Raw genomic sequence first — 16402 nt, 5'->3', positions numbered from 1 at the left:
CCACTTTTGCAAGTAGGAAGAAAAAATATCTAATTCAACAGGTCTTCTTATCACGCTGACCATGCCGTCAATCCGTCAATCTCAACTACGCGAGCAGGAATGTACATTAGGGCGCCAGCCAAAATGGTCATCTCTAACTTCAAAAACACAAGAATTTTAATAAAATCAGGAAATGAAGAGCAAAAATGACTCCGGCTCATCAAGTCATTCTCTCCGCATAACCGAGCCCCTCATAATCGAATTTCCGGATTATTGTGCTTCCGGACAATCGAGTCCGACCTGCAGTTACTGATCATGTGACACCATGCACTAATGACCTTGATATTTTAAAAATATATGAATACATTCAGAAAAGTACCTTACTTTCCAATGAATTTACTTTTCAACATTTTCTTAAATCACAACTTCTATTTTGTACATGGGAAATACGGATATCGGAGGGCTTTGCGTACAAATAATGTAACGTGTGGTTATGAGATGATGCTTTTCCACTTTTGGTTGTTTGAACAACAAAACACATAGAAATTCAAAATACAACATTCCAAGATACAATCGGTAAGTAATAAAACACACATCGCTGAAGTTTTGTTTGATATTCTACTGTGCTAAACTAAATCAGACTTTCTCAGACTTTTATAGATATTGCGATGCTCTTCCACCAATTGTAAAATATATTGTTTTCATCTGTGAATAACTTAGAGTTATAAGTTTCAGTTGTTCCTCTGAGCATTTGGACATAGTTTCATGTATAAGACAATTGAAATCAAAAACATTTCAACCCATTCCCGGCGGAAATAAATCAGTTTTTACCTTAAAAAATGAGCTGCAAATTCGTATTTCTCATCAACTATATGCACGATTGACACAAACTCTATTTCATATTAAAGGTCAATCTGTTCTCTAAACACACTTTTTTTTTATGATGATGATGATGGTCCCACCTCTTACCCCTACAAAGGTTTGAGAAAGACGATTTATCTACAAGATAATTATTATAAAACAATTAAACCAGATAAGCAAACAAAACGAACTGGTTTTCATCACAGATATAAATTTCTTCACAATTGATCCAATGCTTTGCAGCGATTCAAATAGAGAAAATATTCGTCAAAAATCAAGTAATTCATCGACAAAGCGTTGTCGGTATCAATTTATTTGCAACTGTCAGCCAAAAGACATTAATTGCATCTGAGTTAAGCCAACATCCAGTGTAATCATCCACAAAGTCGATACAATACCGACGAGGCCATTCCTGCCGTGATCAGCAAGCAAAGCACAAGTCCAGCTGTCAACTTCGATGTGATTTATAAGAGAGCCCCCACCTAGGGAAGTCGAAAATATTTCCAACTCGAAAATATCCTAGACCGGCTAGGAAACCAATGTCCAATAACAACCAACAGAACTAAAATCGTTCCGATTACTCTGACGAGTATCTTGATAATGTCAAAATAAAATAATAAAGGTATTCTCCATCTCAAATGATTAAATTTCTAAATTCAGTCCTTCATATCTGATCATCGCGCGCGATTTTCAAACCTTCGTAGACTACTCTTTTTTATTTTATACTATATCAATAATTACAAAATCCATCATCACCCTCGTGACGAACATAATAGTTTTTCAGTGCTACCATATTCCTTTAAAAAGCTATATAAGCAGAGTCCACAGAGATCATCCGTTACAAGATCTTCGTCAATTACAGTTTAGCTAAATTAAAAAAAATTAAATAACTGCTTAAAATTCAGCTTTGACGTGTGAAATGCATAGTCTCTTGAATTCTGATAGCGTCGCCGTACGTCTGATGTGTCTAGGCATCGAATTGTATACATTTATTCCTTTAAAGAACAATGAATTTTGTGAAGCACTAGTTAAAAAATGTGGTGTTCTAATTTCTCCCGCATTTCTTGTGTTATATCTATGGATGTCACTTCCTCTAACAATTCGATCACACAAATATCGGGGCAGCAATCCATTAGCTACTTTAAAAATGAACACCATTGTCAGAAAAACAATTCGTTGCTTCACCGATAGCCATTGCAAAGCGTCAAGCATCAAAGACGAGGAAGTGTATCTATTGCATCTCAAAATCAACCGCATTATTTTATTTTGCAAACGCTGCAATCTCGATATTTGTGTTTCATTTGCCAAAAATAAAATGGAAGTGCAAAAGTCTAAATGAGGAGAGATGATTGATTTATAGAGATGAATCTTGCTGAAAGTATTCAACTTCTTTTTCAAACGACAGAGGATTCCATATTTCTTGGCAATTTTCTTGATGACATTATCAATGTGAACATTGAACTTTAGCTTGTCATCAATAATCACGCCAAGATATTTGATCTCACTCACGCGATCGATTGTCTCACCATCAATTTCAACTGAGACATTTTCATTTACACGGTTTCGCGAAATAATCATGAATTTTGTTTTGTTGGTATTCAATTTTAGCTGTTTGAATTTCAACCATCCGCTCAGCGATCGCAAATCTTTGTTTAAATGCAATATGGCTTCTTCGAGATTTTTAGCTGCAATGAATAATACTGTGTCATCAGCAAAAAGATTTATGTCACAAAAACGTAAGACTCTTCTCATATCATTAATGTACATAATAAACAAAATAGGCCCTAATACACTTCCCTGAGGTACACCAAGAGTGTTCCTTATGGGATAAGAGGTAAAATCATTGAAAATAGTCCTTTGAGTTCTGTCACACAAGTAGTTTTCAAACCATTTGTATGCAGTACTCGTAATTCCAAAGCGCTTTATAGTTTGTAACAATAAGGGCCTAGAAATCGTTTCAAAAGCGCGTTTAAGATCCAAAAACACCGCAACAATAGTATCCTTACGCTCAATGTTTTCTTTCCATTTTGCTAACACCAAATTCAATGCAGTTTCACAAGAATGGCCTTCCCGATATCCTGATTGTTCTGGTATCAGCAAACCGTTAGCGTTCAAATATTGTAACAGTTGGCCTTTTACAGCAAGTTCTAAGATTTTCTCTAAAGTGTGCAACATATTGATAGGACGAAACTCTTCGGCTTTAATCGTCCCAGCAACTTTTTGTATCGGAATCACTAACGACTCCTTCCAAATTTGTGGCACGTGCCCCGTTTGTAATGATTCGTTTATAAGGCCAAGTAGATCGTGCCCAATAACATGAAAACAATCTTGAATAACTCTAGCATTAACGTTATCAATTCCAGCCGTTTTATGAAGAGAAAAACATATGTTTTTGAGTTGTTCTAGTGTAAGTTGGTGAAAGCTTTCAAAACTACAATCAACATTATACGGCCGTTTTATTTCATTCGGTTCATTAACCAATTCAATTGATTTATTGATCAATGAAACACTTTCGATGAAATAATCATTGAACTTACTTGCAATTGTTGCTTCAGAATGTTCTTCAATGCCATCAAAAGTTATGGACCGCGGATTAAAATTGCAAGGTTTCAGTAATGACTTCAGTATTCTCCATAACTCTTTGCTGTTGTTTTTATGTTGATCAATTTTCCCCTGTATATATTCGCTCCGTGTTTTGTTCAGAGATTGTGAGTATATATTCCTAGCAACTGTATAATTGTACCAATCATTATCATTCGTTGTTCTACAAAACTTCTTGTACAATTTGTCTCTTTTTCGCCTGAGGCGCAAAAGATTTAGATTGTAGCAGTTGTTCGAGTTCTTAATAACAACATTCTTTTGTTTGACTAACTGATTAGTACAGTTTTTTAAAACATTGTTCAAAATAGTTGCTTTATCATCAAGGCTACGAGATAGGGAAAAGTCCAAGTTTCTTGCAACAAGCTCCGAAACCTTTTGTTTCGAGTAATTTTTCCAGCACTTAAATTTCACTTGATTTATTTTACTTCCCGTACCACAATTATTTATAACAATCGTTTCATGATCGGTAACTTTTAAATTGGGACTCACCATTGCAGAAACGGAGTCAAAATTAGTATAAACGTGGTCAATCAAAGTCCTACTATGTCTGGAAATACGGGTATACTCATTGATTATTTGTTTCAAATTGCAAAATTCGGCTAAGCGCTTCAAATGATTTGAATTGAGGTTATCGCGCCAATTCATGTTAAAATCTCCGGTAATTAGGTTAAATTTACTACAATCCACAAAAACTTCGAACCAAGTTTCCAAAATCTCCATAAAACGCTGGTCACTTGAACTGGGAGAATGATAAACAACACCATAATTACCCATCTTCATGCCACCTTCCACCGTAATGCCCAAGAACCAGTTTCCATCAATTGCTTCGTTGTGGCTTCTGATAAAAATACCAAAAATGGACGCTTTTCCTCTACAATCTGTCGCAAAGCAACGTAGTTTGTAGATAACCCTGCAATATTCAAATACATCATATCGAATTGATTCACATTCCACTTGGAACTTGGTTGCTATTTATCGAAACGCAGGCTGCTTTTTTTTTGCTCATACAATTTCTTGTAAACTGAGCATTCCGAGCTAGATGCTGCGTGGTTAACGTCCAAATTCATTTTGCGTTCTTTATTAAATTTTAAACAGTTAATGCATTTCGATACAGTGGAAGAACATACAGATGTCTTGTGTTGCCCGCTACACAAGGAGCACTTTTCATCGTTTTTACATTCTGTGCTCTTGTGCCCAAATTCTCCACATTTGAAGCATCTCAAAATGTTAATCGCTGGAATGATGTGGCACCGATCCCACCCAACATTCACTTTTTTCGCGGTCAGCAAACTATTATACGACTTTTTATCGACTTCAATTACCACGTTGAACTTGTTATATTTGAAACGTGGATTTTCGTACATACTAATAACCTTGATACTATCGATAGAAACCGCCTCGTTTTGACTCTTTAAAAGGTCAATGAAGGCGTCAGGAGAGTACTGATCACTCATACCCATTACTTTTAATCTTGGCACCGGGGGAACGGGTACAACAGCTGTGTAGCTTTCACCAAGGTTGTTTTCAATACCACTTTTCACGATCTCTATGTTATCATTTGTTGCACACTCAACAATAACTGAGCCATCTTTCCCGTTTCTAAAGTTACTTATTTTGTGGGTCTTCGGATCTAAATTCGACTTTAAAAATTCCCTTGTAGCTTCACTACTCTGGGAGGACTCTTTTGGCTTGATCACAATGACTGGACCAGCCTTACGTTTTTTTATATTACCACGAACTACACTCGCAAAAGTTAAAACTTCTGTTTCGTTATTCGCGCAATTACCATCATCATTAAATTTACGTTTTTTAGTCTTTTTTGCCACATTCCGATTCAAACTATCAGAATCCGACACATTATTGCCCATTTCAACTAACTCCTGTCTACGCTTATTTTCTAAAAATGAACTAGTCATAATATCCATTTTTCCACTAATAAATTTATCAAAATCATCGCCTCTTTGCTTTAGAGTACTGATTATATTTAAGCTCATTTCTTCCATCCCGCTCTTTAACGCGTTGCCTATCTGAGCAGTAATGTTGTTTTGGATATCTGCAACCAAACTTGAAATCTGTTTGATCTCCTGTCTTAGTGCATCAACATCCAAAACTGAAACATTCTGCTCGTCACAACTCTGAACTGATAGACAGTCGTTGCATTTAAACAGAACATTATCGCTTGCATTGATTAATTTCACTGAGGGTCCACTTATTCCACCGCAGCGAGAGTGAAATCTCCCTCCGCAGCGAAAACAGCAAACGAGATCGTTAATCAAGACAATACATTTACACTTTACACATTCCATTTCAGCCTTACACAGTGGACGCTACGTACGGCGTCGCACAGGCAACAGAGACAATAGAAAAAAAAACAGCACCAAACAAACCAGCTCACACCGCAGTGAGTGGCGGAAAGAAATAACAAATTTATATCAAAACAGGTAGTAGTTACTACTGCACTTCTACTTATCCTGATTGAGATCCTTAATAGGTACACTTTGGAATCACAATTTCCACTGTATACACACAATTTCACACGTAAATTAGTTTGAAAATTTCACAGCACGCAATAAACAAACTATGATGTTCGCCATTACAAAGATTGTGACTGAATAGTTTCATCGTGCAAATTTTCAAGTATAATTGTGAACCTTAAATCGAAACTTGAATGCAGGTGATGTCATATGGTAACACCCGCCGGGAATGGGTAAAAATATAAAACATATATATGAAATCGGAAAAATTACAAACGACCCATATTTTACTGTCTATTTCTGTGTTCTTGTCTATTTCTGTGATGTGTACTTTAGATCAACAAACAACTGCACATGTTTGTGTATATCGGTTGAGCAGAAAAATGTCACTTGCATAGCAAAAGACACAATTATGGGTCACTTTTGGCATTCACTTAGTCTATAAAATCGTTAAAATCCATAACAAAAGTTTTTTTTTGTAAATAAGTTATTTTAAACAATGATGCATTATCATGCAAAAGTAATAAATATAGTCAAAATAAAGACTGATTTAAAATTGTGCACCGCAAAATGTAACATAATTACAACGATTGGTTACTTCGCATAATGCACCCAGCAAGATTATTATTTTTAGTGACATTTGCAAATTTAATTGATTTATCTCGCATAAATAAGGTGACAACTGAGTTACAAAATGGCACGGCTAAAGAAAATGGCTCTGTTTCGTGAGTATAGACGTATTTTCGTGAAAGTGACCCATAATTGTGGAGGGAGTGTACCTTCCTCGTGTGATTTTTCGAATTACATTAAAGCACTTTACATTATTCGCGACCGGTTAAGTAGAGAATATCTTGACATTTTGTATTTGTATTTTTATTTGTATTCGTATATGTTGAAAATTAAATCATCTGAAACAGAGGTGATCTTAACGATAAACTAAATCTAGTATGCACACATTATAGAAATCACTTTGGAGAATGTTCAAGCTTATCGACTACAGAGAAGATGCTTGAACATATTTTTTATTAGGCTGATTTACGTGTCATTTTCCCCATTCAACATTACCAACCTAAAGATGCCCTTACGTGTCTGTACTTGTTTGTTTCAGAAATTTTTCTAGTTAAAAAAGTAAAAAAGTGATCTTTTCATTTTATTTAGTTTTTCCTCTATGTCAAATGAATGAATCACCCTAATGAGATATAATGTATTTGGTGCTGTTTATGGTGTATATTATTATTGGAGGCACTAGTGATCCATTATAGAAGACAACTTCCAAATTTACCGAATCCTGCATCTCGCAGTTGAAAAAACGATAAAGTCCTAGAGAGTCGTTTTTTTCAATAGTTTTTTTTCTTAAGTGACACCATATCTCGATGTTTTATGCATTTTTAAGTCATCCGGCATCGAAAAAAATAGTAGAAAACCGAAATTTCACGTACCGTTGGGTGAATTTCCGTACTTCAAAAAAGCCAAACTTCAATCGCTTTGCGCCAGCCCATTTTAAGTCAGATTGAGCTGAAATTTTTCCCAGGGTGTGTTTTCGGCAGATGAACATTTTGTATAGGGTTTCTTTTGAAATTTATTAGCCACTTTTTGTCATTCCCACGTAGAGAGCACACAAAGAGCAATCTTGTTTGCTTGCTTGGAGTCGGACACCGAAACAAGGTCATGGCTGAAAACCGTGCCAGATCTCCACAAATTTGCTTTGCGTTCAATGTCTTTACTTTGGGCCGGAAGAACACAACCCCAATACCGGGCTTGCCTGCCGGATACTGCTTTACCCGATAGGTAGAGTCCTGTCTCCAATTCAACCCTTAGAACCTTGTATCCGAAGGGATTAGATGGTGGGGGTGGAGCAGCAACAGCGAATTTGTTTATTTTAAACTTCCAAACACCAAATTCGATGACCGCGCAAATTTGCGTGCATGGGTTCTGAAATACGAGGTATATTTTTGTGACATCGGTTTTGCAGTATCTCAGAGGCGTAGTTTATGGGTGAGGGAGTTACATTAACCTTTATTTTATTTGAACTGTTGAATAAAGATTGATACAATAAAAAAGCGATCAAAAAAATATGTGTAAAAAAGACCTATTTTTATCAAAAATCAAATCATGTTTCTTTGTCAAGTTTAATTCTTACAGAATGAAGGAAAAATATAGAATCAAGCTCCATTTTTAGCAAATGCTAATAGTCGAACCTTCCTCTTGCTTCTTGGTCAGTTTATTTTTCCCACAGAACGCCAGTTAGCCTTGAACTGCATCTCGTTGACAACTGTCTTTTGTATTTCCTTGACGTTCTGCTTCACGATAGCTTAGTATTTTTCTTTAGAATGGAGCTCTGATGTGTTGAATTCATGTCCTTTGGCACCACTTGAACGTTATTCGCGACATCTCACTCCATGGTCTTTTTTCCGTAGTAGGCAAGATGCCAAATTTGGTCAAAACAGAACGGAACAACTAAGTTGCTTGAGGGAAGGCAATCGACGTTTTTTTCAGCCACTCCTGCACATAAATTTCCTGGCAGACGAAACCTTCCGCGATGAAAATGTTGCGATGGCCTGCCAAACGAAATATTTCTTTGCAAACTTCAACAGCTTAACGTGTTTGAAAATCTCTGAAACCTTTCCTCTTTCAGTTGCCGTCTAGGAAGCTATTCAATTTTTTATTTATGCATGCGCACCGAAACCCAACGACTATGAATACGAGGAAGTCTTTGAATATGGAAAGGCAAATCATGAAAATATTCGCAATAGATTAAACAATGTTAACTGGCAATTTATTCTTAAGAATAGAGGAAATGTTGACGTGGCGGTGGATACTTTTTATGAAATTTTATTTGATATAATTAAACAGGAAATACCCCTGAAGAAAAGGAGACGTACTGGAAATACAAAAATCCTGTCTGGTATAATAGTCATATTAAAAATTGAAAAACCGTAAACAAAAAGCACATAAAATCTATAAAAGACACAATAGTAGTGAAAATTTAGCAATCTATTTGGATATATGTGATCAACTGAATCTTGCCATCAGTAATGCGTTCGATGAATATAATGCAAAAACTGAACTTGAAATGAAATCCTGTCCGAAGAACTTCTATAGTTACGTGAAAACTAAACTAAAATCTGACAATTTTCCCTTTAAAATGCATCTTGACGAAAATGTCGGGGATAACTCGGAAAGGATTTGCTAGCTTTTTGCGAAATTTTTCCAAGAAATCTATACAACATTTTCTGAAGAGGATCGCGACCACGATTATTTTGCATTTTATCCAAACTTCTCGAGGGATATTGGTGTAAACCAAATTCATGTGCAGGATATTTTTCAGGCGTTGAATAGCTTAGATGCCTCAAAGGGTTCTGGACCTGACGGAATTCCGCCAGTATTTATGAAAAATCTTGCAACGGAACTTACAGCTCCATTGTTCTGGCTCTTCAACATGTCACTGGCATATGGATGCTTCCCATCAAAATGGAAAAGCTCGTTTCTAGTACCCATTTTCAAATCAGGCCGGAAATCCGACATACGTAATTATCGTGGAATAGCCCTAATTTTTTGCATTCCTAAACTATTCGAAGCAATTGTAAATGAAAAACTATTTTCCCAAATTAAAAACCGAATAACTGAGAAGCAACATGGCTTCTTCAAGGGCCGTTCAACATCGACCAATTTACTTGAATTGATAAATTGTTCATTGAATGCAATGGATAATGGAAACCATGTAGAAGCTCTTTACACAGATTTCAGTAAGGCATTTGATCGCATAGACTTACCAATGCTACTTTTCAAATTGCAAAAAATGGGACTTGAGCCAGAACTCCTGAAGTGGCTCGAATCATATTTAACCAATCGCCAACAAATAGTTAAATTTAACGGACAAAACTCAAATCCGATTCTAGTCACTTCTGGTGTCCCCCAAGGCTCTCATTTAGGACCTCTTCTTTTCATCTTGTACGCTAACGACATTTCCTTTATTCTCAAAAAAAAGTGTTAATTTATGCCGAAGATATGAAGCTCTTTTTGGAATTAAGAAATGAAGAAGACATCAATGCATTCCAGAATGAAATATACATATTCTACACATGGTGTAAAAAAACTTACTAGAGTTAAATGTAAAAAAATGCAACCACGTATCATTCTGTCGAAAAAGAACAACACCAAATATTACAATATCATTAAGACACCAAACTGTAGCAAATTGTGAAACAGTTAGGGACTTAGGAGTTGTCTTAGACTCCAAACTAACCTTCATTGACCACTACAACACAATAATCCACAAAGCTAATAACATGCTAGGATTAATAAAGCGCTTTTGTTACAACTTTCAGGATCCGTATACCATCAAAACATTATATGTAGCCTATGTAAGATCGATACTGGAATACTACAGCATTGTATGGTCACCCTTAACAATCACACACGAAGAAAGAATAGAATCAGTACAAAAGCAATTTCTATTGTATGCTCTTCGTAAATTAGGTTGGACATCATTTTCACTTCCATCATATGAAGCTCGTTGCATGCTCATAAACATACAATCGTTGAAAGAGCGTCGTGAATTCGCAATAGTGTCATTTGTAAACGACATCGTTTCGCAGCGCATTGATTCAGCTACACTTTTATCTAAGATAAATTTCTACGCACCTCTTAGACAACTTCGAAACCGAAACACGTTTGCCACCAATCATTACCGCACAAATTATGCAAAATTCGGACCCTTGAATCGTATGATGGCCACCTACAATCAATACTGCGAAACCATTGACTTTACAATGTCTCGGCATGAACTTAAACACTTTTTAGCTCAATACGCAATCGCAACGCTTATTGAAAAAAAAAATAGTTTGTAAGTAAACATTGTATTAGAATATTAGAATATTGTATATTGTCTACTTCTGATTGACGAAATGAATAAAGACCAGAAATAAAGACCAATGTCTGCCTTGACGTAAGTTTCCTCATCCTTTACCACGCAATCAAACTTCATCAGCATCTTCACGAACAGCGTTCGTCGTTTTTGCGGCCTTCGGATCTCGATCTCCTCCCGATCATGTCTATCCGGCAGTCGATAAAGGTCCAAACTTTCCAAACACTTTTATAACGTTGTTGACGGTTGATTTGTCCACATTCAACAATTTCGCCAACTTGGTATGCGAGTAATACAAATTTTCGCGATGCGCGAGCAAAGTTTTTATGCGTTACTTCTCTTGATTAGACGCCGAAGAGCAAATGACAAATATAAGCCACTATAATATACACATACATCGTCGAAATGAGGGGAGTTCAGGTTTTTTGTTTGATACACTATAAAAAGTTGCAGTTGACCAATTTTTGACCATAACACCCTTTAAATTAGCATGTCAATTTTTCGTTGTATTCCGGCAAGTTGGTTTCGTCTACCAATTTAATGTTGAGGAATCATTCGACACTGAAACTTTTCCTCAATTTTCACCACCTAATACTCTTTTTAACTTTAAACTGGATAAGGTCTACTTAGTGTCATAATTACAGGTTAAACGTCACAAAATGATTAAACATTCACAAAATGATAACATTAATTTAAGTAACATTCGCTCACTTTCTTCACATTTTCAGCTCAGCTATTCTTGAGTGTACGATCACTTCTCACGAAAAAGTTAGTTGGAGCAGTTAAAAAAAGAAGCAGATCAAAAAAAAAAATTAAACAAAAATTGAGAAGTGAGTTCGTGTACATCATAACCGAGAAATAATGGTAATACTGAAGCAGTTGTGTTTCTTTGAAATTAAGAATAACAATTTGATAATTGAAGAACATTTTTGGTTAGGTGAATTCTCACGCAGCATAATAGTTCATTCAAATAATATGCTCTGGTAATATGTTTTGATAGCAAAATAAAAATTTCTGTGAAGGCAAGAGGCTGACGTACCACTTGGCAATCATACTGAACTTTATGATTTTTTTTTCTCCAATATTCATGTTGTGAAAACAGTTTTTCCCAAGCTTTTGCCGGGTATGTAGCAACTTTCTTCAATACCGAAACAGCTTCACTTTATTATCAGTAAACGAAGGACATTCGCAGTTTTCGCAGCCCAACTCAGACAGGATACATCCGAGTGTTTTCCGCATCTCATTCTGTAGTGCAATATAATTCCACACAGGAAATGAAAAAAGAAAAAAATATGAAAATCTCTTACACCCCGGAAAGGACATTCAATTTCACTTCGTCGTTTTTATGCGATCGTAAAAATCTTGCCACCAATCCACTGATTCCATCGAACGATTTAGAATCAACCCCTCCGGATGGAGTACGCAAATAATAGGCAAGGATATTCTTTGGAAGTGGAAACAAAATTTCAACAAACACACACACACACACACACACATACGCACATCCATCCGGGAAAATAAAAAAAAGGTGCATTAAAAATACCTGCTATAAATCATTAAACATCCTTCCTGCTTTTAACTGGGAAAACTCAAGCGGATGGTTGTCCGTCGCTGGGGACTAACGAAAATGACGAAGCTCATTTAGAATGATACTCACGCCCGTATTCGCAATCAACGGTGTATCGGTGTGCGGAGGTGAAATACAACACTGAAAGTGTTTTTTTCTCGACCGTCGGCATGTTCTTGGCAGGGTTATTTTATATTTCTGGAATACTGGTGATAATGAGTCTATACACGAAGTCTATACACGTACTAAAGGTTACAACGGTTCTGTTACTGTAGGAAAACAACCCTGGATTGCATTTGCCTGCCGGGTTTGCCGTCCACCAGGGCAGCAGACGAACAGCTTATCACTTGTTCACTTGAAGGAAGAAATCCCCAGCGGATATCCTCGCTCGTTACGCTACCGATCTGGCAACTAGCTTTCGTCGCGGTCGGCCAAGCCGATAGGTATGGTGTGGAGAGGGGGAAATCTGTCGTGCTTCGCTTCATGGTGCCTGCGGTTGATCATTTGATATTTGCAAGCTCATTGCGGTTGATGAAATTTCATTTAAACTCAAACACGATGATGTTTTGGCTTTCCGACGATGGCAGAGTGCTTGGAAAAGGTCATATTTGATGTGCGGGATGGTCGTCGTAAAAGTATATCACCAACGTGCAGCAGAGAGAAATTATGAGAGCACGCACAGTGGAGGCCCCTCAGGGATCAACACCGACCGAGCGTGTGGAACGGTATTTTGAAGTTGATTAAATTTGCCCAATGCCGGAGCGGAGTGTATTTAGCCGAACAAACAGAATAAAATGTTCAATGTTTTTTTCCTCTTCCTGTGATGGCAATGCACACATTGCCTATAGCCAGCTTTAATTGCAGTCCAATCATAATTCCACTAAACGGATAATAATAAACCGCAAAGTTTTATGGCCGCCGGAGAGACACCGAGCGTCTCCACCGTGATTTATTTCAATTGGATCTAATGGAGATGAATCATAAACACTACGAAGTGCAGTTGCAGTTGGCACTCGATTTCAATCGCAGACGCATGCACAGTAGCCATAACTCATCGGCATTAAGTGTGAAATTATCTGCTCATCAGTTTTACTGCCAACCGGCTGCGCTCTGATTCTGGTTAATGCTTCCCTCACGAAGGCACGAAGGCAGTAGTAGATTACAAATGGAATCGCGTGGTAATTTTTGAATTAAACTGATGACTTCTGCTACGCGATTTGGCATTTTAATGACTGCCGGCTTTCAACAAGTTGAATGAACGCCACATGTCAGCCAGGATGTGAATGGAACTTTGTATCGGAGAAGTTGATTGATGTGAAGATAGCAACAACTTTGTTCCTAATTCTTGCATCCGCTGAGAAAGCTGACGACGACCTACTCCGGTGAGGTCCTAACTGTCCACCTTTCATTGTTCTACATGACCTCCTCTGCACCCAAACGAGCCGTCTGTTGTAACTCATACGCTGAAAGACGCGGTGTCTCCTTTCGGCCGTAAATCTTGCCGCCTCAAGGTGCTCAATAAGTACTGGCGTGGCACTTGGCAGCTAGTTCAAGCTATATCTGTGCGCTTCGAGTCGTTATTTTTCGTTCGTTTGTAGGTACCTTCGACAATTAGAGAAGGAAAAAAGCTCCGCTTGGAAATAATTATACGCGCCGGTTTGAAGCTCGGAAAATAACCGACTGATTTATAGACCAGAATAATTAGCCTTTTTGCGCTCCTTTGAACTTGACTGTTGACGTTGGGGTTGGAAAGATATTTATCCGTTAATGGTCACATGCACTGTCTGTGGGTTCCCACTGCCAGCCTGCTTGAACTAGGTGTGGTAGCCAAAACGATTCGGCGGCTAAATATAGACAAAGTTATTTAACGTCTAAATCTGTAATAACAGTTCGATTTATTACAGAAAATCATAGTGCGATTTGCCGTCGACAGAAATGATGTTGAATTGAATTCAGTCGACGGAAAAATGGCTTTCGATTCATAAATTATTGCTGCTGTACCCAATTTGGCTATCGTAATATCTTCAGACAGTCCAAAGCTGTTTGAAATTTTTAAATACCATCCCTCATAAAAACTTGACGATTACAAACAACAAGTACGATTAAAACGATATGGTTGATTTCAACCAATGCCGTGAATCCAGTCACCCCCGGCGGGGCTGCAAATAAAATATTCAATCCTAAGCAAACAATTCTACTTACGCTTGCACACCTTCCGGTGGGTTACCGGCTTCGTTGCATCCCGATAGTACCCCTCGCGGCAGTAGTGGCAGTGTCTGCCGGTGGTCGCGTGCCGACAGTTGAGACAAACGCCACCCGAAATGCGGCCGGACATTTTGAACAGCTCCATGTTGAACCGGCATCGGCGCGCGTGTCCATTGCAATTGCACACTGTAACGAGATGGATGGTAGACACAGACAGGAATCGAGGATTAGTGATTATGATTATATGAAACTGACTGACGCCTGTTGTGACGTCTGCGAGGGGCTGCTGCTGCTGCTGCAGATCATAAAAGCAGACAAAGGAAATGTAGGAAATGGAACGCCTACAACCCTCGCGGATGTTTACCTTCACCGCAACGCGCAGACAGCGGGTCAGCCGCAGGCACTGGGAAAAAATCAACGTTGGTTATGAAAAATTTGTTATTTCCTGGCAGTTTCCTTCTATGTTTTTTGCTGTTGCTGATGTTCATTACTAAGAGCGGTGTGATCGGAACAATGAAACCGATGCAAGAGTGCGACCGAAACGACAGGAAAACCGAGCCAAAGATTGCGTTAGCTATTTAATCTTTAATTTCCGGTCGATAGGCGGAATCCCGGGTGGTTAGGAAGGAAATGAGAAATCGGAAACAATATCCAGATACGGACGTAATAAAAGGCAAGAGTTCTGTGAATTATTCATGAGACATTTATGGAGAGCGTGCCGTGCGTTAGGTAGTGAAATCTGAATATGATATCGTAACAGAAATAAGTTGACCACCAGAAATTGCTCAATGAGAGATAATTGTGACATAACAATAAGAGATCAGTTGCATGAAATTGTTGAATGAAAAGAAAATAAGGTTATATACAATAATAAGGTTTTCATCGTTATACTTGAAAAAGTAGTGTATGGTACCTGAACGCGCTTCATTTTATTTAATCATTTGGCCTATACGAAAATTAAGCCGCACTATGGAAGAATGTCAAAAATACGCGTTCATTTTGAATTGTTGTTTCTCGTTTATTTTTCTGGGCCCTTTTATTATTGTATACATTTGGGCCCCTGTATCAGAACTTCTCAAAATATGGGGACGAAAATAAAATTTGAAAAGGATGCCAATTTTCCCAGAAAACCCTAAATGATTGTGCTCGTTTTTTCAACTTCTCAAAAAGACATAACTTACAACGTGAATTCGAAGCTAGCGTAAAATAAAACTTCCGCTTTTAAAAAAAAAAACAACAGGTCGCATTCCGCTTGATCATCATCTACTTCAGAAATTCTTCTACGTTACAGCTATGTAGGGAAAAAAAAATAGAAATCGCACATCTACAGTTACTCCGCATTGTGAATTTAAAGCCACGACCGCAAGGTTGAAGTAGAATACTTTTACAAGAAAGGATTGACCATTTTCAATAATATAGTAAGTTGTTTGTCATGGTTGGGGCTTGACAATTTTTAAATTTTCAGATGAAATTTTTTTTTGGATGCCGTGCTCATGACTGAAGGAAAAGATAATTCAGTACGGTTTGAGACACGGAGATGAAGTAAAATTTAAAACTTCCACAAATTTAAAAATGGAATTAACTCATTAGAAAATATTAACTTTTCAATCAAGTTTTTATTCTATCCTGAAAAGGACAATTTGTTGTTCATTTTAGTATCAGATAAGATGTCGATCACATCTTCCCGTTATCACTGACAGGGCGAATAAAGTATTCCTTGTGATAAAGTAAATAATGAAATGCTGATATAACACTCAAAACTAGACGGCTCACGTGTTGTCAAAATGAGTCAACTTTCCCACAGCTGTGGCCGCTTTCCGCCATCGCTGGTATCCACTGCACTGCTAG

At 37.5% G+C, this 16402-nt stretch overlaps 1 protein-coding gene across 2 annotated transcripts in view; it reads right to left on the bottom strand.

Annotated features, from left to right (window-relative positions):
• LOC129729264 (netrin-B-like) overlaps positions 1-16402 on the bottom strand; it is a 250740-nt gene that overhangs the window by 139195 nt on the left and 95143 nt on the right. For both annotated transcript variants that reach the window (XM_055687786.1, XM_055687778.1), the window contains exon 2: positions 14552-14740. In XM_055687786.1, the coding sequence (XP_055543761.1) occupies positions 14552-14740 (189 nt within the window). The remainder of the gene's footprint in view (positions 1-14551; positions 14741-16402) is intronic.

The sequence above is a fragment of the Wyeomyia smithii genome, chromosome 1 (genome assembly GCF_029784165.1).
Source record: "Wyeomyia smithii strain HCP4-BCI-WySm-NY-G18 chromosome 1, ASM2978416v1, whole genome shotgun sequence".
Lineage (NCBI taxonomy): Eukaryota > Metazoa > Arthropoda > Insecta > Diptera > Culicidae > Wyeomyia > Wyeomyia smithii.
Note: the sequence above shows the minus strand (reverse complement) of the source record. Positions and strands in the feature narration are given on the sequence as shown.